Consider the following 23,170-nt stretch of genomic DNA (forward strand, 5'->3'; position numbering starts at 1 on the left):
TAATTTCTCATTCTGAAATACTCTCACTTGATAGGTTAACACAGTGTGTTAAACCCACCCTTGGTGTGCCTAATTATGCATATTAACACTGGACTAAGAAAGATTGGATGATAAATAGGAGTAGAATACACTAGAAATACACTAGAAATAGAAATCCATTCAGATTACTTGAATTCTAAACTCTTAACTTTTTGGAGGGTTTAGTTGACAGGGGCTTAAATGCTGAGTTTCCTGCAGTGTTGTTAAATTTGTTCCTCCTGCGTTGCAGAGAGTTCATCAATTACATGAAGCGATCCCGCACCTTTTATGCCTCGATAGCAGAACGTCTGTGCGATGGAGACCTGGTCATGAGGGACAGCTCGACCTGCTGGAACGGAGAGGATGTTGTAGAAAGGTAAAGTTACACGTTAGAGTTCGCTGCAATTACAGAAAAAGGGACCTGATATCCTAATGGTTCAGCAGCAGCGTTCTACTTTGGCACCTGATTTTCTTCCCCTCTGGTTTTTATCAGGGTCTTTCCCATCACCCTTTGGACTCTAAACTCGAATATACACTTGTCTTTCCATGAGTGAAATTTCTTGCTGTCTTGCTTTTACTCTGTATAACATGAGGCAACATTACCCTGAGGAGAAAACAAGATATTTTAAACACAACTATATCTTTACTGTCATTGTCAAAGTATATATCAGTTTTTGCAGTGAGAGCTGGTTGAAATGTACCAGTGAATGTTCTCCAAAAACTTCATTTTGTCAGAAAAAGAGATGTTCCATGGGATTGTTGTTGGTTTTCATGATGTTTCTTTTTGAAGTGTGTTTTGTGGTCGGTAGCAGTTACAAAAGATGCAGTTCTAGCATTCTGTGTTCTTACTTTAAAAACAATTGTCATGTTTGCAAATTGTTTTGTAGGAATTTTCAGAATAATTCCAGTATGGAACAGAGAGAGATGTGACAATTATGTCTGTCCCATTAAGGGGAGTTCTGACTCCCACACAACTTTTAATGTTTCACTGTATATTGTCATGACAAATTAATTGTAGAGCATATGTTTGAAGATTTTGGCAACAGTGTAGTATTCTAAATACTGATATGATTGTAATACTGATGGAAGCTTTTACTGTAAAAGTAATGGAGAGGAAACAGGAGGAATATCAGTATTTCTAATCAGTATTTCCACCTCAGAATCCCTTTTTCTGGTGACATGTTGCTGGATCCACAATTAACTTTTAGAACAAACAGATTTCTGACCAAAAGGCAAACAAGAGAAGCCAAGCAAACAAACATTTCCTGTATCAACTCTCTGAACAAAAAAGTTATTATAATACTATATCTAATTTTTATCTTACTTTGTTTAAAAAAACCCAAGCCATTTAAGTTGCCGATATACATGTTTTAGAAAGGCATTGAGGGGAAAGCTGTTGTTATTGTCCTTTGCCACTCTGTAACTTTCCCAGAGCTGGAAACACGTGGAAAAGATTCAGGTTTGAAAGGGACAGGAAAGCTGGGAAAAGTAGCAGGGAAAAGACTAACAAGATTCTTCTTATTTTGAATTAAAAATCAAAAACAAAGGACCAACAGTCTATCCCCAAAGATGACAGCAGCAAAAAACCCAACCCCTACCCTTCCAAACTCTAAATATGTATTTGTTGTTAACGTATTAAATGGGCTAAATGGAAAATAAAAGGTTAGATTCCTGTGTTTAATCAGAAATATCTAAAATACCATATAATAATCTATACATATTATACATTTATATGGTCTCCTACAGTACTGACTGCCTTAAAAGGAGGAGACTTTGTGGGCAGCCTGCACTGCTGGCAGTGCTACCCAGCAGCACAGACAGGGCTCCTGCCTGCTGGCAGACTTTGCTCCTTTCATCATCTGTTTTATAGGCTGGACTTGTCACAGTTCTCCCCACATGGGACATAAACCTGTCCTGGTGATGCCTGAAGATGCATTTCTCTTTGCTCTTTTTCCTTTCCCAGGACACCAGAGCATTAAATATCAGCAGTAGTAAACAACTCTGAACTCGAAATAGAGCCTTATTATTAACTGTGTAGCAGAAAATAGATCACCCCAATTAATCTGGTGGATCTCCTGTGAACCTGAGTTTAAGGTTGCTCAGGCTGTGGGGCTGGTAAAAGCTGCAGTTCCTGTTTCCTTGATGCTTCTTGCATTTCATAATGCTGTGTGAAAGCTGAGCATTATATATGCTGTGTGCTAATTGGCACACAAGCTCTTTAGGAAAAACAAACTTGACCTTCAGAAACAATTCGACACACAAATGCAGCCTGAAGCCAAATGAAATGAGGATCATGCATGCAATTAGTAGAGAGGGCACCTGAGGTCTGTCAGAGGGTCTGATAAACAGGATTGGCACTGGGCCTTTTTATTTTATTACAGTTCTTTGGATTGGGTTTTATTGTGTTTAAATCATTGCACAAAAAGTTGGAGCTGCCAGTTAAATACACTGTAAAAAGAGTCAGGTTTCCACTGGCTTGAGAACATGCTTCTGGCCTGCTCTTCAGCTGAACAGGAAAATATGGCTTTGCTAGGAATCCTCCAGTGTCAGTTCAGGACAGCATTAGAATTCCTTGCACCAGGAGTGCTGCCTTTCTCTTAACTGCTCTTTTGAGCAACTTGTTCCTGGAGCAAGACTTGATATAAGAAAGAGTCTGTGAGGATAATGAATGGTCAGAAATGCTCAGAGAAGATGGGGCTGGAGCAGTAGAACTGGAAAACTGTTTTGAAAAGTGAAGCAAGCTTGGAGACATTTCTGTGCTGGAACCTTTTTTTTCCTGGCAGTGATGATTGTCTCGATACCATGTCAGTAGAGGAGGCTGCAGGGGAAGTTGATGGCATGAACCATTATGTGCTGCCAGGACTAGGCACCATTTATCTGAGAACTCTAGATGGTCTAAAGGGTGAAATTTTTCATTGTGATACTGTATTTTCTTTAGGACTGCTCCAACATTAGATGCTGGGAAGATGGGAAATGTGAAGACATCATTGTCTTTTTAGCAAAATAAGGATTTTGTAAAGATGTGGATGGTAAACTTGGTATATAACAGTAAACTCTGTAGAAACTGTAAGCAGATGAACAGGATATGGAAATTAATCTAAATGTTGAGAGCCTTTAGAAGGTGATAATGAGCATGTAGACAGGGAGTTCTGCTTCGATTTCTAATACTTCATATCCTTCCCAAGAGACTGGTAGAACAGATGGTCATGGTGCAGCGTGGGGGTCATGATCCAGGTATGTGGTGTCTGCAGCTCTGCTGTACTCTGGGCTTGGAAGGATAGAGCACAACCACAAACGGAGAAATGAGGGGTGTACAGGTTTCACATGGAATACCCTCATTTGCTGGGGGGTAGGGGAAGAGATTGTTTTACAGCAGCTGCTTTTCCAGCTGGAGTCACTTTCTCAGGAAGCTTCAAGTGTAACATTTTAGGGTTAAAAGCCTGCATTAAAAAGTGGTTTTTAAATCAGGTTACTCAGAACAGAAGAGAAGGATGTTTTGTAACACCCAGTAGGAACTCACACTTCTTTTCCTTCCTTCTGTCCTTAACTTGTTTTCCTTGGAACTTTGCATTAAGTGGAGGGATTAGGGGACACCTGTCCACAGGCTTGAACAGATCATGTCACTGTTGTTAGACTCTCAGGGCCTGTGCAAGCTGGCTTAGGAATGAAGTGCCAAATCACAGTGACTTCCTTTTCTCAAAATGCTTTCCCTTAGAGGCTCTCAGTTTTTATGAATTTAGCACTTTCATTGTCCCCTTTCTCATTTCCTTAGGCTTTAGCAAGCAGTGAAGGGCTGTAGTAGGTTTTAAAAGATGCTCACAGAGGAAAACCTATTTAACTAGGAAAACATAGTAATATAAGGAAATGAATACATCAGTAGGGATATAATATTTGTCCTTCTTGTTTCTAATAGGAATAAATGCAATTTTAGTTCAGTTTTAGAGAGGATTTCTTACAAGAAATCTCAGACAGCTTTCAGTTAGGAAAAGAAAATTTAGTCCAAATGAATTGGTAAACATGGTGAAAATGCAGCTGTTTGATTGCATTTCACCAGTACTATCAACCAGAAAAAGAATAGGTTAGTATTGGGTGTTCTGTGTGTACATGACCCATATGAAGTGATTTGTTATGAAAAGGAAGCACACAAATTCAACAAGAAGCCCTGTGTAATCTGCCAGAGTTATTAAATGCCAGACAATGATGCCTGGATGGCTTTTCTCCTGCAGGTTCACAGAGGGCAGCGCAGTAAGCTGATACTAATTGAAGGAATTACTATGTAGTGCCAGAAAGGATGTCACAGATATACCTCCCAGGGGGTTATGGGAATATACAGATATACAAAGAAATGTCTTCTCTGGTGATTGGAGATTAGTGCCACAGAGGATCCTGTGGCTACATTACTCTTCTGCTTCTAGGTCTGCCTCTATGAGAAAAACCATGAGCTGTTTCATCTGCAGTGACATGGGAGAGTGCAGAAGACTCAGGTTACAATGCCATTAAATAGTTAGCAGAGAGCTCCTTGGCCCTATTTGTTTGATGTCAGTCTCACTGTATCTAAAACAGAGTGGGGAAAAGTGGAATTGGAAAACGTGCTCCCTATTTGTAAAACTGTTCCTGACGAGGCTCAGTGCTGTAAACATTTTTGAACACATGGACAGCAGGAAGAGGCGACTGTCTTGAAAGCTCTTACCCAGCACTAGACTTGTCCACTGTTGAGGTTGTTACAGTTTACTGTCATTACCACAGCAGTTATTTTTCTCCACAGATTGGAAAGATACATTTACTCTTTCAGCCAAAGGCCATTTCCAGTGTTGCATGGGACCAAGCTGTCAGGCACAAGCTTGCAGCCTAAATTTTCTGCTCAGTCAAAAGGGTCACTATTACACCTTGGGACCATTTGCAAGGCTGTGTTAAAGAATCAGGACAAAGAGCTGAAAAGTAAGCCATGAAATACCTTGTGTGTGTCCCATACCTACCTGTGAGCTCTGCTGTGTTGGGGGAGAGCTGTGAGGATCAAAAAGGATATGTCCCACAGCTGCTGTGTGTGTGGTGAGACCGAATACCTTTGGAATTCCAGACAGAAGTTTTTAAAATAAAATTCATTGTCCATGAGGAACCTTCACAACTCAGATGCTGCAGACAGTTGATGCAGTTTGAGTTCATTTTGCTGTGGGGGTGTGACTGCAGTGGGTGTGAGCAGCAAACTGTCAAGTGCAGGCTGGATCAAAGCCACATTCTTGGGAACAGGTATCATTTTACACACCACATTTCTCCTTGTGCTGTAAAAGGAACTTTTCCGAGTGTACATAATGGATTTGAGTGGCAAGCCCTCCCTCCTTTCCCCCTCCATTGTGCAAGGAATGCCTGCACACGTGCCCATGTGCATCTGCTGTATTGTATTAAAGCTGCTTCTTGTGGCACTTCACTGCATTTATTTAAGGATTTTCTGGTAAGTAGTAGAATTCCAAGTAAATGAGGAAAGAGTTATTTGCTCCTGAATTGCATGACTTCTGAAAATTAATGTTTGGGATTGCAAATACGAATTGAGCTTCCATTGCTCAGGAAAGATTTATTAGTTTGGTCAGGAACATGAGAAATTTTTGAACAGAAATCATGTTTTCTGGTGAGGCTTTCTGTAAGGATTAGGCTCTTTAAATGTCTCTCCTTCTCACTACAAGTTTTAGAAAGGTCAAGGCATGTCTTCAGTATGACCCACGTTGGAAAAAGGATATGAAGAAAAGTGCCAGAAGTCCATGATGTTTGTACATAACACCTAACTCATGGCCAGACCATCTGGCTGGATGTCATATGCACTGATCTTTGTAGTTTAAACTGATCAGTCTGTCTGTTCAACAGCTTTATTTTTGTTGTTGTTGAGTTTCTTTGTTTTGTGGGGGAAGATCAAGGAAAGACAATTTTTCAGTCCTGGAAATGATTAATAGATTGATCTCAGTGTGGTACATTTCATTAAATGTAATTGTGTGCCAGCTATTGGGAGAAAATTTAACTCCAAAAAGGAGGAATGTGTTGAATTATCCAGCACCAGCTGAAGATGCACAAACAGACCTGTATGAAGGCACAGGAAGAGAAAGGCAGTAGCAAGTGTCTGTGTTTTTCAGGGGGCACAAAAAGACCATAAGAAGGCTCATTCAGGGCATGAGTAACTGCACCCCCAAAGTCTGTTTGTGCAGTTTGATAGAACAGTTTTAGGTCCTCTCTTCTCTTGGGCTGGACTGCTGAGGGGTTTGGATGGCTGATGTCTTGGTGCGTGTTGTGCATGAACTGCTGGTGGGCAGCAGGACATCCTGGTGCTCAGGCTGCATTTGGGGTCACTTGAGGGACTCTGGCAGCTCCACTAAATCTTTTACAGTTCAGCCTTGAAGAAGGCCAGAGAAGCTACTTCCAGTATTTTGGTTTTTTTCTTTAAGATTTTCTTTCTGCCCCTTTTTTTTTTTAAAGTTGCATTTTGGCTTCTGTTTGTGTGCATAGTGTAGTTAAAAATCATCCTGATGTGGTGGACACAGTTCTCTGGTTTGACTTATGTTTATCCCATGCCCACTGCTGGAAAAGTATGACTTGCTTGTTGGAAACAATCCTTTTTTGAAATCATACCCTCATCTTACTTGCAGTGGTAGACGTTCTTCTTAGTTATTTATTACTGTGATATGTCCAGGCCATTTAAATTGATGGCTTAGGTCAGTATTTGAAAAATAGTTTTGTAAATACAAAAGAAGATTTGCCCTGTGGAGGTCTCTTTTTTAAGATTGCTGCTTTAAACATTTTCTCTCAGGTTGAGGGAACCAAATACAAATAATTGATACTTGATTTCAGAGTTTCTTGCAGGACACCTGTTCATTTGTTGTCTACTCAGTGATTTTCCTCCTACTGATTTAAATACTCCATGGTGCAGGGAGTATTCTTTGAGCAGAATACCTGGAAGAATAAATCATGTCATCCAGTCAGCAGCTTGCTCCAGTGGGACTAACTTGTTACTATCACAATATCTCTTCTGTTATGGCAAGTTTGAGATGTTCTTTATTGAAGAGTAATAAGGAGTGATAGGCAGGTACTCTTTCTTTTGTGTGCTATTTTTTTTTCTATTTATTTTCTTTAGAAGAAGGAAAGAACAGCCCTTATTTAGTCAGAAAACTGAAACTTTCCAATTAAAATACTGCTGTAATAGTATGGTTGTGTTCCAATCACTGAAACTCTTCTAACATAAACAATCCAGACATGGCTAAATTCTATGGAAAACATCCAAGATAAAGTTTATTTTCTTGTGCAGACTCCAACATAGTGACTTTATACCCATTCGTGTTAGGGGAAGGGTCACTGTCCAAGTCCTATTGAAAAGGTAGAAAGTCTTATCTGATCCTTTGGTCTGTCTGAGCCAGCGATGCTTCCAGTAGGGAAGGAAAATGCATTTTCTTCCATTTGCAATGGGTATGCAATACAGTAATATCAACCATAAAGAGAAAATCCCATCTTAGCCCAGAAATATTGAACTCAAAAAGTATTCTTCAGAATATCAGTTAAATGAGACATCAGTAAGAACGTTTTTAATATTGATAGGCCTAATCCTTTCTCCTAAAACTATAGGGCAGAGTTGTACATGTGGTCCCTTTGTCTGTGGGATGAAAAGGAATACCATGGGATGTTTGGATTTTGGCATTTTTCAGAACACTGAATGCCTGTGCTGCCCCAGAGCACACTGCTTTGCTGCACCATTTCATAGAGGCTTCTAAATTTCCACCAATCCCTACAAAGTCGTACTATCACTTTGTATTACCAGGACGGGTGTATCTCAGAGAATTTGCTCTGCAGATTGTTTTGTGTAACTGTTAAAATTTGAAGTCTTGATGAGTGTGAGAAAATCACGAGCAGGTGTAGATAAAAATCTTTTGGATGTTATTTCAAGAAGAAAGAAATTGAGCACTTAAAAGTAATAGTGCACTAAAAAAAATAGGAGTGAATTTTTGCATTTTCCTTCACAAATTTTGTGTCCCAGCAGTGATGAAAATCTGTAGACTGTCTATGAATAAGCAGGTTGATGGAAAAAAAAACAAACCCCATGCACTAAATTCTCTGGACTTTGAAGCAGGCCTTTAGGAACCCATCAGTGTTTCAGTATAGCTGATCCAGTTAAATAATAAACTTCCATTTTTCAAACAGAAGTGAATACTTTGAGGAAAGCATTGCTGTGATAAAACCTGTAGTTGCTTAAATGAAAATCTTTCAGTGGAAATGCAAAAAAAAAAAATCTCTACTTAACAGCTAAGCAGTCAGGCTGCCTGGTTTGTTCCCTTTGAAGATGTGAGTGGTTTTGCAGCCCTCCTCTCACCTTGATGCCTCCTTCAGACACTCAATTGTCTGTCAGTCCCAGCAGACAATGCTGTTTGTCACCCAGTTTACTGTTCCGATGTCACAGAACCTTTCTGTGGTGCTTGTGCTGCATCCAGGGCAATTCCAAACCTCCGTCACCTCATGGGGGGCAGCAGAGTTGCTCTGTGTGGGCAACGTGCTTCATATGAGCTAAATTACATATACACTGAACTAAATATACCTGGCAGTGTGAGCCAGGTTTTACTGTGCTAGAACAATCCTGCTGTAACTTGTCATTAGGTAAATTAGGCCTTCCTATTGGTTTTATTTGGGGTACAGGTACTTTGTGTCTGAAGAGTGGGTGAACAGTCTGTTTCTGCTGCTCTCCAAACCTGAATGTCACAAAGTAAATCTCCTTTTTACTGGTTTGCATTCCTTGTTTAGACTTAGGGTAGATGCTGCCAAAATATCTTTGGTCTAGGGTAATGTGTGTATGATTTAACAAGTCCAGTAGCAGCCAACTTCTTAGAGAAACAGCTATAATGAGGTGAGGTAGAATCCAAAATTTGAGCTGGAGGCAGGGATGGGCATTTTCTTTCTTTAGCTGGTTTTCGCTGGAAAGATGTTGATTCATCAAAATCAGAGAAAAAAACCGAAAGTAATCTGGAATGTAGCTTGGAAGGCTGAAGAGTCTCCCAGATTGCCAAGAAACCTGTGCTGCTGGGGGGTGATTGCCACTCTCCTGCTGAACTTGCTCTGTGGGTGAGGAATAAAACATTTAGCATGGCAGTGAAAGGAGCAGAGCTGGTGTCGAGCTCTGGAGCTGGGTGTCAGCTGCAGGGGGATTAGCTTGGGCATAAATCTCAGCTTTGATAAGTGAGGATGTAGAATGGGCTGACATTATTTTCCTCTGTAAGAGGTTTTGTGTTTTCTCAACACAGAACCGGTAAATTTTTGAGATGCTGATGTTTCTTTCAAAATAAAACCCCCATTGCTGCCTAATTCTAGCCCTGAAATGGAACAAGTAGCACAGCTACCTAAAACACGTTTGCTGACTCCAGTAGTGTTCAGAGCCATGTCTTGTGGTTAGAGGCACATTTGCCTAGATCAGATGAGTAGACCCAAAGAGAGCTTGACAAATGTTAAATATCATTTAGAAGTAGTTTAATTTATACATTCTTTACCCCACAACCTCTTCATATTATTGACATAAACCCATCTTTCTGGCACTGTCCCTGCCTGGTGTTTACTTTCGCTGACCTCCCTTGTGATGGTTTTTAGAACAGATCATCTCTTCTGTGCTGAGAGCTGGCAGTTTACACAGCCACAGAAGGAGTCCAGTGGATTTATGGGAATAAAGAAAATATGAGCTCTGATGGAAGTTTTGCCTGGCTCAGCTGATGTGTTGAACCTGAGTGTCCCCTGTTCTGTCCACCAGTATGTTGCCAGCTAAGCTGAGTGGTGAGCTGTGATTACATTTTCAGACAAAGGAGTTTCTCACCAAAGGTGCTACCAGAGACCTTGACCACATAAGATCTATTAATGACACAGTAATTTTTTTGCACTGATCAACTCATAAACAGAAATGGCACCCAGCTTATAAGTGATTGCTGCAAATATTTCTGGCTCATGTCTGCTTTACTCAGAAAATGATAATACAAATAGTATTTCTATTATTAATATATATTTATAAAACAAACACTGATATTTTATCTATTTATTGAATGTTATTAACTAAATAGATAACATACATGAATGGTTTTTCAATTATACCCAGCATTTAAAAGTATTCCCAACCCCGTTTGTGCTCCATACTGTATTCAGATTGATTTTTGTGAATGTTACATCTTTCTCAGTTCTCTGCTGCACTTCCTTTCTTCTTGACCTGGATTCGTGTTTCTTTGTGTCTTTGCTTTACTTAGTTAAGGAATCATTCTGTTTGCAGGGGTGTTCCTGGCAGTGCTCGCTCGAGCTTTGATTTGATCGGAGAAAGGGGAAGGGGGGATCTGCAAATATCTCGGTGTCTTTATTGGCAGTGCTTGTTGTGGAAACATTTGAAATGCTCCTGAAAGCTGTGCTGCTGCTGCTGCTGGAAAAGCAAATTTGAGCAGGATGAAAAAAGCTGGCTTTGAAAACCAACAAACCCCCAGCTATCTTGTTTTCTAGGCCATAAGGCACCACATGAGCTTTACTGAATATGAAAGAATTCTTGAGACCATTAATAAATTTGCTTCATTCTTTGAACAGAATGTTGTCGAATAATTATCTGTAGAAGAGTTTATTGCTTTGTACACTCATCTGACATGAGTGTTATCCTTTAATTAAAATACATAAAACTTAAGCATTAAAGTGCATGCTTGATAAATGCAAAAAATCAGAAGTATTTTTTAGCATTATGAAAAGGAGTCCAATATTGAGGATAGTTTAGGAGGCTCTGATGAACTTCACTAACTGAAGACATGGAGATGTTGATAAAGGCCCATCTCTGACTCGCCTGTGATTTCCTATTTACTGCAATAACGTAATTTCAAAGCATACTTTTAAATGAAAAATGAATATTTGAGACTGAGTTGTTAAAACTGGGGACTTTACCTTTCAACTCAGGATATCCTTGGATGATTTAGCCTTACAGTGAGTAATATAATCTGGCTGTGGTCTGGAACGTGACCTCATGGTTTTCCCACGGTCATTGTCCAGATAATAATTAAGTTATTTATACACACATTTATTTACATGTGATGTTTATCTGTAAATATTCAGTTATTATTTCTGTTCATACCCAGGACTTGGCAGTTTACTTGCACTGAAGAATTTGGGGTATGATTTGAACAATATGTTTGTGGGAACTTAATGTAAAAAAGGCATATAATCACTTATGTTTTTAATAAATATACTATTTCCACATATAGACATTTAAAACAAGTTATGTATTTCTTGCCCAGCCGTGGGAGTCCTTTCAAATTACTTGTACTAAACTTCTTGGGACAAACAAAGTGTTTGTAAGTTAACTTAAAAAATACAAATCCACGTTCAGTGTTAAGCTCTAACCTTTGCAGGCTCTTTGTCTAAAATCAGAATTTCACCTGGTGAACTTCAGGAACATAGAGGCAAACTTGAGTTTGGAGAATCAGGATAAGCAGGAAATGTATTTAAAGTGTTCTCCCGAAACACTAAAGAAATTCATTGTGTGTGTTGGAATGTTGAGCACATAGAGGAAATTGAGTTTCACTAAGGAGAACCAGTAGACCTTGTAGTGTCTTAAAAGTCTGTGATTCAGTTGTGATAGTGGAGTCTTCATTGGCTAATTGGAAAATGCCTTGGTTAAAGCAAGATAATAACTGATACACTGCTGCAAAAACACCTGGGGCCAAAACAAAACCCCTGCTGTTTTATTTTCCATTTTTGCAGGGGTAGGGCAGTCGAGCACAATTAGTGGGATGTAGCTCACTGCCATGGTTATCCCAGCATTTTTTCATGTCCCCTCAACCTCTTACCAGTGTGAGGGAGAAGGAATGCCACCAAAACCTACAACAGATTCAGAAGTAAAATAGAGGAACAACTGGAGCCACTCCTGTCACAAATTCTCTTGTGCTGTATTTGCAATGCCTGGAATACAAAACTGTGAGGCACACTTGAAGCTGTTTTAATTTTAATAGAACTGTGCCATTTTAAACCAGACACAGAACTGATCCATAATATTTGATTGCTTCTTACAGCCACGTCCCTGGGGTAAGACTGCTGTGTGGGAAGGCTTGGGTGGCTGCACAACCTGGGAATGTGCTCAAACCAAATAGAAGAATGGACACTGATGTGCACTGTTACCCGTGGCAGAGATAATTTTATGAAATATAAGCAGATATTTAAGCACATCTGTTTCCCTGGCATGGCTGGTTCCCCCTGGGTACGCTCAGACACCTTGTCTGGTTTTATTTAAAGTAGACTCAGGTGGTTGTTTAGGTGAGTTTATTTGCAGCTGGACTGGAAGGGGAAACAGATTGAGGTCTTTGCTGTGTGGTGGCAGGCAGCTCACCCAAAATGTTTGAGTGGGTGTTACAAACCTGGCTATTGTGGAAAGAACTTAACTATAGGGAAAAGTGGATAAAGGGAAAGTTGTGACTCGGGTAATCCTGTGGCAAATTAAGAGATAGTGAGGATCATAGACAACAGCAAATCCTTTGCTGTCCTACAGTGTGACTGCCCAGCAGCCTGTCAGAACATCTCCATGGTTTGGGTGTGAGGACTCAGTTCCAGAAATCCCTCCAACAGTTTGCTAGGCCACCTTGTCCCCTTTATAGTGTCCTTGGGAGCACGGTTCAAACGTGCACAAGAAGATCTGGATCTGACTCCACATCTGTGGAAAACACAGGGCATGTGTCAGAGTGTGATCTTGCCCCCAAAACCCTGAGCTCAGAATTGGCAGCCAGGAAGTCAAGTGTTAGGGAACCTGAAGGAGGTTCTGGTAACTTCTGAAGTGCTGTTGCTGTGAAATGGCAGTAGTGTTCTGCCACTGATGTTTTGGGGTTAAGAAACTGAGTCCTGCTCTTACTGCCAAGGGTATGAGATCTGCAGAGGTGTGAACTGTGTTAGTGGACCATGTTATTGCTACCACTGGTGTCACACAGGCAGATTTGGAGCAAAACAGACCTTTCAGAGGGCAAAGAATGCCCTTATGCTTAGGAATGTTTGCTTCCTAGTGCAGTAGTTCCAAAAGCACAGCCCTCCTGAAACACTGAGCTGCAACAATCCATGCTGCAGGTACAGCAAAGCACTCTCTTACCTGCAGGAATGAATTCCTCTGTTAATGGAAGGCTTTGCACAGACTCATCTTTCTGAGCTTCCCGCATAAGCTGTTTCCAGTGACTCCGGATGATCTCTGATGGCTCTGGGGAAGGGAACTGCCTCCCATCCTGCCCTGAGGGTGTCTGTCAGGAACAGGGTAGGGTGCATTTCCAGTGAAAACTCTGCATTCCTTTGGGAGACCACTGTGGTTCTGCTGGTCCCAACCCCAGCTCCTCCTGAACCCCTTCCAGCGGAGGATTCAGCTCGGAGCATTCCTGAGAGGAAGGATGATGGGCAGGGTGTTTATGCCTGGTGTGCTCACAGTGCACCACCTGTCTGGTGCTGTGCTGGCTGTCACTGCCTGGGCCCCCCCCTGGCCAGTGCTGCCTTGGCATTGCTAGTGCTGGAGTTGGGGAGTTAAAAACAGAGACTTCTCTGATGGAAGTCAATTTTAAAACTTCCTGCTGTACTAATTTAAACTGTGTGGAACTAATGTAGTTTTTGCTGATCAAAACCATGGGAAAAATGCTTTCTGGCTGATTCTGTAGGGCTGGTCTGTCTCCTATTTTTCTTCCGAAAGATAAAGGACTACTCAAGTTTGGGTTTTTGTTTTTGGTTTTTTGTTTTTTTTTTTTTTTTTTTTTTTTTTTTTACATTTAATAAGTAGGCTCTTGCAATTGAGAATTCAGGTTTAATTAAAAACTGCATTGGGCTATTAGCTGTGTTTTAATCCCTTCCATTTGAATTCTTGGAGATTCATTTAATAATGTATTCTCTTGAGTTTCTTTGTTATTCTTTGATCATCAATGAGTCCTGTCTAGAAAGCCTTTCCAATAGATTTCAAAGTACAACAGTATGCTATAAAATGCCAGGTGAAGGGCTACGTACTAAATGTCTTCTGCAAAACCCTCCTGATTTAGATAGCTGGCATGATTCTGTTAAAGACTTAGTTCACAGCAGCAAACTTTAAGGAAAAATAACTCCCCTGTAGCTGAAATATAAACTTTATAAGCTCAAATATCGGGCTGTTAGGATGGTAGGATAGATGTACAAGTGTTGTGCAGATTAGCATGTATAATGGAATCATTGAATGCTTTGTGTTGGAAGGGACCTTAAAGATAACTCCTTCAAACTCCCCTGCCATGGGCAGGGGCACCTTCCACTAGCCCAGGTTGCTTAGAACCCCATCCAACTTGTCCTTGAACACCTCCAGGGATGGGGCAGCCACAGCTTCTCTGGGCAACCTGTGCCAGGGCCTCCCCACCCTCACAGGGAAGAATTTATTCCTGTTATCTAAGCACTATCAATAAATATATTCTAGAGTACAGATTGCTTTGTATTATATCCATATTTTCACTGTTGTTTTTGGACCTAGTAAGACTGGGAACACCAGTTATAGGGGATTTAGGTGTTTGTAAAAAAACAGCTTGTTCTCTGGGTTTGGTGCTGTGCTCTTGTTGTGATGGTGCTACTGGCCAAAGCGACATCACCTGCCCTGGTGGCTCAGTGTGTGTGGAAAAGTTACACCCCTAAAACATTTATATTCTACATGGAGAAGCCAAGATAAAGTGATTTCCCAGAGGCAAATAGCCAGTACGGTGTTTTAACCCAAGTCATGCTGAATGTCTGCAGCAAAACTGGCAAAAGAACACGTCACAAATCACGTCCATCAACTGACTGCCCGTGGGCCCAAAGTGTGTCACCTATCACATGATGAATTGCACAGGTTATGAGAAGAAATTTGAAGTAAAGACTTAAAAATGTGAAGAAGGTAGCAACATTATTGAAAAAAACCATAGAAAACAAAGTGATGAAAGGATCTGTTTGTATCTATATTTTCTTGCTTGATGCAGAGGCAGTTCCTCTAAGAGATGATAACCTTCAGCCTGTGTAAGTGGAGAGGTGCTGAATCTTTCTCTGCCACTGGAGGGCTTGGGTTATGAAATTTTTGTTCCTAGTTCTTTGCTGATCCTCAAAACAGTTGGAAAACTCCCAGACTCTCCTTGAGTGGCCTTCCTCACAACATTCCCTGTTACCATAGAGTTTCTTTCTCATAGGTGTTGACTGTGGTGTCACTTATGTTTGTCAGCCCACCAGGACTGATGCAGAGAAAACTGCACCTGCTCCAGTGCTGAAAAACACTGGGAGCAGCTGTTGGAGCTGACCGTGGTTCAGCCTTGGGCAGCGCTGCTTTCACAAGCATAAACAGTGGAGTGCATAAACAGGCAGGTGTGCTTGGTAACAGTGGGATTTCTTGGCTGCCATTCCCCTTGTTTCTTAAAGGCTCTGGGGAGCACAAGCAGCAGCGACAGCCTGGGGGAACAGCCTGCATCAGGAGTTGTCCAGTGTAACAGATAACTCATGAAATTCCCACAGCCCTGAAAGTTATCCACAGAAATTGAGATCACTTGGAAAACTTAAGAAAAGTATTCTGCAGTTGTAAGATAATGGTGGTAAATAATAGTAGGTGAGCACCTACGGAGTCTCTTTGCAACCATTGGAGTTCACGTGCTGTTGGGTGTTACTTGTTGAAGCAGGGAGTTAAATGCTTTATAGCCTTTCATAACTTGTGGTGGAATGAACACTGAGCCCAACTGACATACCAAGAAGTTAAATGTGAATTAAGTTGAATAGATATAAAAACTAAAAAAAAATATATATATATAAAAACTGGTGTAATGCTTATTTTTTTACATATATATTGAGTACATGTATCAGAATTAGGCAAGTTCTTTGGAAAATGAACTATCTTGAGAATTCCAAGTGCATTGATTTAGTCGATTTTATGGAATGGCCACACATAGAGGTTTGGCAAAGGACCTAAACCATCTTATTGCCTACAAGGAACTGCTGATTGCAAGCAGACTTGAAGCACAATGAAGTTCCTTTCTAATGGGAAGATGTTTCTGAGCTGCATCCTCACAGACTGATGTGGATTATTTACAGAGTTAATAGAAGGTCTCTATATAAGGGTCTGTGTTAGGTAATAGGATTTGGTCCAGCTTAAAAATAAAACTGTATTCAGGTGGTATAATGACAGCTTGTGTGTGTGTGGTTTCTAAGTATTTACAGAAAATTCTATGTGTAAATCAATGCTTTTTAGTTAATCAGGTTGCTCACACTGTATTCATAGTATTTTTTCAGCTTTTCTGTGTGGCAGAATTAATAACTATTAAGTGTAAGTTATTCCTCCAGATAACAGTGTGTGTGTCAATAATGCAAGATGATGCCAGCAGTACATTGATACAGGAGAAAGCATTTCAAGTGGTTCAGGTAACTGACTATAAGATGGAGTGGGAGTGTGACATTTCTTTGCTAGCTTTTAATAATGGAAGCAGAACTTTTATTGTGGGATGCTGATATACCCTGCTGTTGAAATTGGAGGGCCTGGCTCTCTGCAGGTTTTCTCTCTCCAGGAGACACAAGCCAAGGCTGTTCAAAGCACTGCATCCATGACTCGAGCACTGACTTCATTGTTGATAAGAGTTTTAGATTCCAGCTCAGCAAAAAGCTTAAACCGGTGCTAAGGCTGACTCCAGACTAAAACAGGATGATAATCTAAACCTATCCACTGGTCTGAGGGTGCAGCCTGACAGCTTTGCTGTTAGAATGGTTACCTGCCACCAAAACAGAGGTAACATCACTCCCCTCCTGCACCTGCCTAGAGCTTCCTAACCCTCTTCTGGCTTTGTTTCTGATTTATTTGTTCTGTGGTTGCACAGTGAGTTGATTCAGATCAAGTGGGAAGTGAGGGGATCAAGGGAGGCAGTGGGAGGGCTGCAGGAGGGAGGGCCATATTTTCTGGCTGCAGGTAGGTGTTGGATCAGGTGAGTTATGGCACAGCACGTAACATGGCCCCGAGAGCAGTTGTGTTGGTACAACTGGGGGAAAGAACAGGCAAGAACAAACAGTTTCCAAAAGGAACAGGATGGACAGTGGCTCCTTAAACTAACACTGTTGCCAGACAATGTGGTTGTGGAAGTGCAGTCTGTGAAAGATCTTGTGAGGAGCTTTTAGAAGCTAAAGGGGCATTCTGGCACTTAGAGATGGGCTTGTTTTAAATTTCCCTCTTTAAGATTGCCTGAGGGATGTGTGGTATCTCAGGAAATAACAGTTTAGGCAATGTTGGCTGTAAAGGAAGTGGCTGATAAAAACTTGCCTTCCTAGTGAATGGTCAGTGTGTGGATTTATTTGGGAATACCTCTTGTCTTAAACTGAGGCACCTAGCACAGCTTTAAGTAATAGAGGAAGTTTTGAGTGACTCTCACTGTGGCATGAAGTGTCTTTTGATCGTGCCTTTCAGTTAATGCCATATCATTCTACTGATAATGGGAATGCTTTATTTAAATCATGCAGGTGAACCTTTTAGACTATTAAATTTATTTTTTTAAAATATCTTCTTTAGTGATCGCATATTAAAACATATCTTAATTTATCAACAGAATTCCATGGAGAATTGAGATATATGTGGTCATATGGCCATATAAAATGAACCTCCAGATCTTTGCAGGTGAAAGACTATTACATCTCAGTGTTTGTTGAAAATCATATTATTTGATTTAAATAATTTTAGATTCACACCAGTCACTGTGCCAGAACAAAAAATTAAATGATCATTTGTTAAGGTGAGGGGCATAATTTCTCATTAAATGGATAGTAAATGATATTTGGGTTTGAAAAAAATGCTGAAAAATACTTGGCATAATGGTCCTCTGACAGCATTGGGTCGTCTTTATTTTATTACTCTTTAAAGCCACATCTTTGATAAGCAGCCCTTCTCTGTGCAGTGGAACGTGCTGAGAAACTCAATCCAGTGAAGTTGGGAGGGAGCCCCAGGGAAGGGATCACAAGGGTGCCGTGCTTGGTTTTATGGATTATAACAGTGTGTGAGCAGAAACACCCAGAGCGTTGCTCTGTTCTGAGGCAGAATCACCTTGTGCTGGGCCCAGTGTGCCCTGTGCATGGAGAGCTGCCTGGGCTGTGGGTTTGATCTGCAGGTGTGGGGGGGAGGTCACCTGGGTGTGCCCATTGGACGTTTCTGAGCCTCAAAAACATTCATCAGTGAAGTGGGAAAATACTTGTACACTCAGGATGTCAGGTGTGTGGACAAAAACACACTCTTCCTGACCTGAAGAGTAGGGTATCTTCATGTAAGTGTCAAACCTTGCTATGCTTCATATTATAAATCTTCAGTTCATCAAAAAATTCATTAGAATTTAGTTTCATTACCTTATTTACAGTAAGATGTGTTAAGTAGCAGTGAGATTTCAACACAAGCTTGATCTGATGTAAACATGCAGATTTTGGGGAATTTTGTCTATAAGTACAACGTTCCTGACATATTTGGGACTCGGCATCCATCGTAGTCTCTGTCACTTCAGCTGCTGCAGCTTCTGCATCAGTGGCACTGCACCATCTCCTACCAGCAGCAAATGGGGTTGGTTTTAGTACCTGATTGCTGTTATGGAGTAACTGTTTGTTTCAACATGTTGTAGTTCCTTGCCTACCAAGTATTCAAAAATGTGTACTTCACTACAAACTAATGCCATAGATTCCTACATTTCAGTAACTAGACATGAAATGGTTCAGAAATCAAACTGAAGACTCCAGATTTTTATTTTAGCTTATTTTCCTTTCTCTGTTGAAAAAATGGTATAATCAAAGCTTTTGCTTTGCAGTTCATTCTTCGTAAACCTTTGAGTCAGAGTTCTAAATCTGTGTCCTGCCTTTCTGAGCCCTCCCAACAAGCACACAGGACTGAACAAATTTGCTAAAAAGGTTTTTATTTTGCTTTAATTAACTGAACAATTCAGCAGTGCCTTTGTGAATGCCTGTTCACTGACAGTGCTTGTCTGGACTCCTGTTTACTCCAGTTGTGAGCTTTTGGGAAGCTTAAATTTGTTCTAAACAGCAGCAACTTTGTGTTTCCTGCAGCTTATGGGAATGGTGTTGAATTGCTCAAGTTTTTTCAGATCTGGAGCCCGGATTGTGCAGGTTGGTACTGAGCTCCAGGTGAAAGTCCTTTCTGCAGTGGAAGCATTAGGGTTTTAAGCAACAGGTGAAGCCAGTGATCAGGTTCTTGGCTGGGCTGGAATAGTCATCATCTAGGTGAAAGGATATGTCTGACAGAGTACCAGTGTTTGCTGGTTTGATTTCTGAAGGTCTGATCTTAAAAGGCTTTATCTCCGACAGTTTTTCACTGTTTTCTTAACAAACACTGGATTTTACAGCCACCTCAGTCTGCTTTTTCATTGTCCCCTTTTTTCTTGCTGCCACGTTTATTTTGTGAAATACGATGAAAATGCTGTGTGATCTCTCTCCAGAGATAAGTTGGTGGAGAAAACCAAAGCAAAATAAACAAACAGCCCTGAAGGTCTCTTGGTAGATCGATAATATGTCATTACTGCTGTTTTCCTCTGTTTAAAGATGAGTTTGTTTTATCTGATGGAACAAACTGCAAGTGTCAGGGCTGGCACATTAGGTAAAAACTTGGCTTAAAAATAGAATTCAAACACACCATTCAAGATCTGTAGCAAAAAATTGTCTGTGTCCAGTTTATTAGTGGTTGTCAACACCTATGCCTAAGCATATGCACGTGTGAATACACATAGCTGATCGTGAGGCTGCTGAGTGCAGTAGTTGCAGAACTGCTGTAATTAATAGGACAGTGCTGAACACAGCTTGGGACACAGGGCTATGGTCAGTGGAAAGCAAATGAACAGTTTACATGCAGTGCATGGGAACAAAGCAGGGAGGGTTGTGAATCACTGGTGTTACATGGAGGTGGTTACAGAGCAGGAACACAGCACAGCAGCCAACGCTGTTCAGGGAAGTTGGAATTGTAAAGCTGGTAGGAAGGCATTGTACATTAGAGCTCCAGTCACCTGGATGAGGTTTGGGCATGTGTAGATAAAGCTGGTGATGCTTCTCTGTGCGGGGGATGCAAGAGAAGATCACAGAGGAAAGCACTTCTGGACACAGAGCAAACACATGTGACTGAGACAACCTGCAGCTCAGGGAGGAAAGGGTGGGAGAGCCTGGGTCAGGAAAGGAAGCAGAGAGAGTATGGCTTAGTTAACAGAATGAAGGCACTGAGGGCTATGATTGCTCTCTTTAAATACCTTGACACAGAGGGAGAAGAGTTATTTAAGTGGAAAAGATTGTTGGCAAAGGCACGTAAGTGGGTGTAAACTGCACAGTAGTAAATTCAGTCTGGGAATGAGATTTCAGTCCATCAGAGAACCAAACTGATGAAGCAGTTTATCAGGAGGAGTAGTGAGGGACAGCTAACCCCTCTTGTTTTAACATGAACCATTTCAAGCATGAATAAAGCTTCTACCTTGTGGCTCAGGAGTTCAGTTTCAATCCTGTGTCCTAAAAGGAGTTCGGAGGAGAGCCCAACAGCATTAATAGGGCTGGGTAAAGGAGAGCAGAGATTTGGGTTCCTGTGGTGGAACCAAAAGTCTTGAGCTCATCTATTCCACTGGTTTCATGTGCAGGGAAGGTTTGGATCCTGGGTAGGGAGGAAGGATGTAAAGCAAAACCTACTGGGATCTCACTGGCCATTACCGTAGAGTCCTACAGGAATCTAATAACCAAGAAATTTTCACAGGAAGAATTTTAGCCCCAGCTCTGCTGTGCTTGGGTTAATTCTCTGTTTTTTACTTCATCAGCAACTCCATGTGGTTAATTGACCCTCATGGTCTTTCATTTTTTCTCTTCCTCAAAGGACAGTAAAGCTTAACATTTCTGTAGATTCTCGTGCTGCAAGAAATCTATAGTTGCTCCTATCTAGTGTTTCCTGTTCCAGCAAGGACCTCTAAATCTCACCTTTTGCTGCCAACCCTTGCCCTGTGCTGCTGGAGCCATAGAAGAAGATACACCTTCTTTCCCTTAGCACAGATTTACTTCCTGTGGGAACTGCTGATTGTAGATCACAAATAGCTTGTTAAAATGATCAATGGCTTCCCTCATTGAAATGAAAATTTAGTTATAGGATGAAGTGTGGGTTTGTCAGATTTACTATGGTGATAACCCACAGAAATGTTTAAGAGGTGGTTGCACCAATACATTTTCCTTTATAGCACAACCTTGTGGAAGTTGACAGTTGCCATGGTTTCACACTCTTAACATTAGTTCCCCTGGGGAAAAAAAACAAGCCAAATCAGCTTGTCTTGGGTTTTTCATAGTGAATGAGGTATTGTTGTGTAAATTGAAATCCAAACAGATAAAGAAATTTGAATTTAAAAGGAATTTCAATAAAAGTATTGAAGAAAGGGAAGGAAGAAACATGTCAGCTTGCAGAAACAAACTAACTTGGAGGTCACTGAGAAATCTGAACTTCAGTGAATTCCTTAGAGCAGCACAGGTGTGTTTGCAGTGACAGGGCTTTACCATCTGTGAGCTCTCAGGTGGATCTCACTGCTTGAGATGGCTCCTGTCAGAGTTATGACAGAAGAGGGGAAATCAGTGTCGAGGTAAATTACTCGGCTGGAAGGACAGCATCGTGTTTGATGTCTCCATTGGGTGTTTTTCTGCAAGGAAATAGCTGTTTTACCTCATGCAGAAAAAATTATTATTTACACTGTTTAAATGAAAGGGCCAAAACCCAACTAGAACAGTGATTTGCCTGGGAAGAAAACACTCCTTTTTTCTATTGTAATTGCAGTGCATGGTTTGAAAACATCCTGTACCTCACAGTTGTTGTACTGGGCTGGTAAGGAGCCCCTTGGCTTTTGTAGAGACCTGTGAATGTTCTCAGCTTCTTGAGCCCATCCCTTCCCTTCCACCTGCCCCCGAGTGTGCTGCTGCCCAGATGGTGACAGTCCCCAGGGCTTTTGCTTAAGGTGGGAGAGGGGGGATGGAGGCATTAACGGTCTACCTCTCTCTCTCTAATTTATCAGATCTGACAAAATGTATTTTCACTGATGCTGTCCCTGGAGGCTCTCGGTGTGTGTGTCTGCAGAGAGCTGATGAGATCAGTCAGTCACCATTAAGCCAAGGGACAGGAAAACCCACCCTCCTGTATTGCCTTTTTCCATGTCTACCTTTTTCCCATAAGACATTCCTGGCAGTGCAGATCTCGGGGCTGGACATCAAGGGGCCCTGAGCTAATAAACAGTGTTTGCAACCACTTGGAACTGATGCCTTCTCATTGATCTGCTGCTGCCAAAAGATGAATTGCACTACTGAGTCAGGTTTGAAATAGTGATGCAAATCTTTAGGCTGTTTTTAGGTAGATTAGGTTTGGATGAAACCAAAAGGTTGGGTGAAAGGTGCAATTTTAAAAAAGAAAAATCTTTTTTATATGGAAAACTTGGTGTAGGCACTGTGTGGTATATATTTCAGATACAGTAGGATCTGCAAAAATTAGTTCAATGTTTCAGTAACACCAGGTGGACTAATTATGAGAGGATGCTTACTGAAAGTCAGTCTTCTAATCTATTTATAGATTTATTCTCTTGGGGTTTATGGTACATCATCTTAATATGCTAATTACTAATTCAAATTAAAGAGTTGCCTAAAGCGCAATAGAAATCTTATTGCTCTCTTTGCTTGTATTTTTTTTTCCCTCTAGTTTTTGTAAGAAGATAGGCTACAGGGAGTTATGTTGGCAGATGAAACAAGTACATAGCATCTGGATACAGGTCTGTTAAGTACCAGTTGATTCATGATCATAGTTGTAGGTAGTAAAAATCAGCATTATTATTAGCAGACATGCACACAAACACTTGTGTGTTGTAATGCCTGGCTGTGTGCACTGGAAATGGTGTATATTTGATAGCAGTGCACAGGAGAGGCTGGAGCTTTGTGCCTTTTGCAGTGAACCCTGATCAGAGAGAACAACTGTTTTTGTTGTTTGACTTCTTTGCCCCCCTCTGCATCCTGGGGCCTTATCATCGGGTAGTAGTGTTTGAGCCTGAAGTTTGACTTTTAGGAGAAAAGTAGAAATATTACTGAAAAAAAAATTCCAGTTTTTATTTTGTTTTAGCCACTGGAATTTCTATTGAGGGTTAAAATTGCTGTAAAAAAAGAAAAACACAATACAGGT

General features: G+C 40.9%; 1 protein-coding gene across 2 annotated transcripts in view; it reads left to right on the plus strand.

The window, feature by feature from the left end:
• LOC126636261 (glypican-5-like) overlaps positions 1–23,170 on the plus strand; it is a 340,020-nt gene that overhangs the window by 116,321 nt on the left and 200,529 nt on the right. For both annotated transcript variants that reach the window (XM_050308265.1, XM_050308264.1), the window contains one exon: positions 269–394. In XM_050308265.1, coding sequence (XP_050164222.1) covers positions 269–394 — 126 coding nt within the window. The remainder of the gene's footprint in view (positions 1–268; positions 395–23,170) is intronic.

The sequence above is a fragment of the Myiozetetes cayanensis genome, unplaced genomic scaffold (genome assembly GCF_022539395.1).
Source record: "Myiozetetes cayanensis isolate MyiCay16 unplaced genomic scaffold, myiCay2020 scf13, whole genome shotgun sequence".
Classification (NCBI taxonomy): domain Eukaryota; kingdom Metazoa; phylum Chordata; class Aves; order Passeriformes; family Tyrannidae; genus Myiozetetes; species Myiozetetes cayanensis.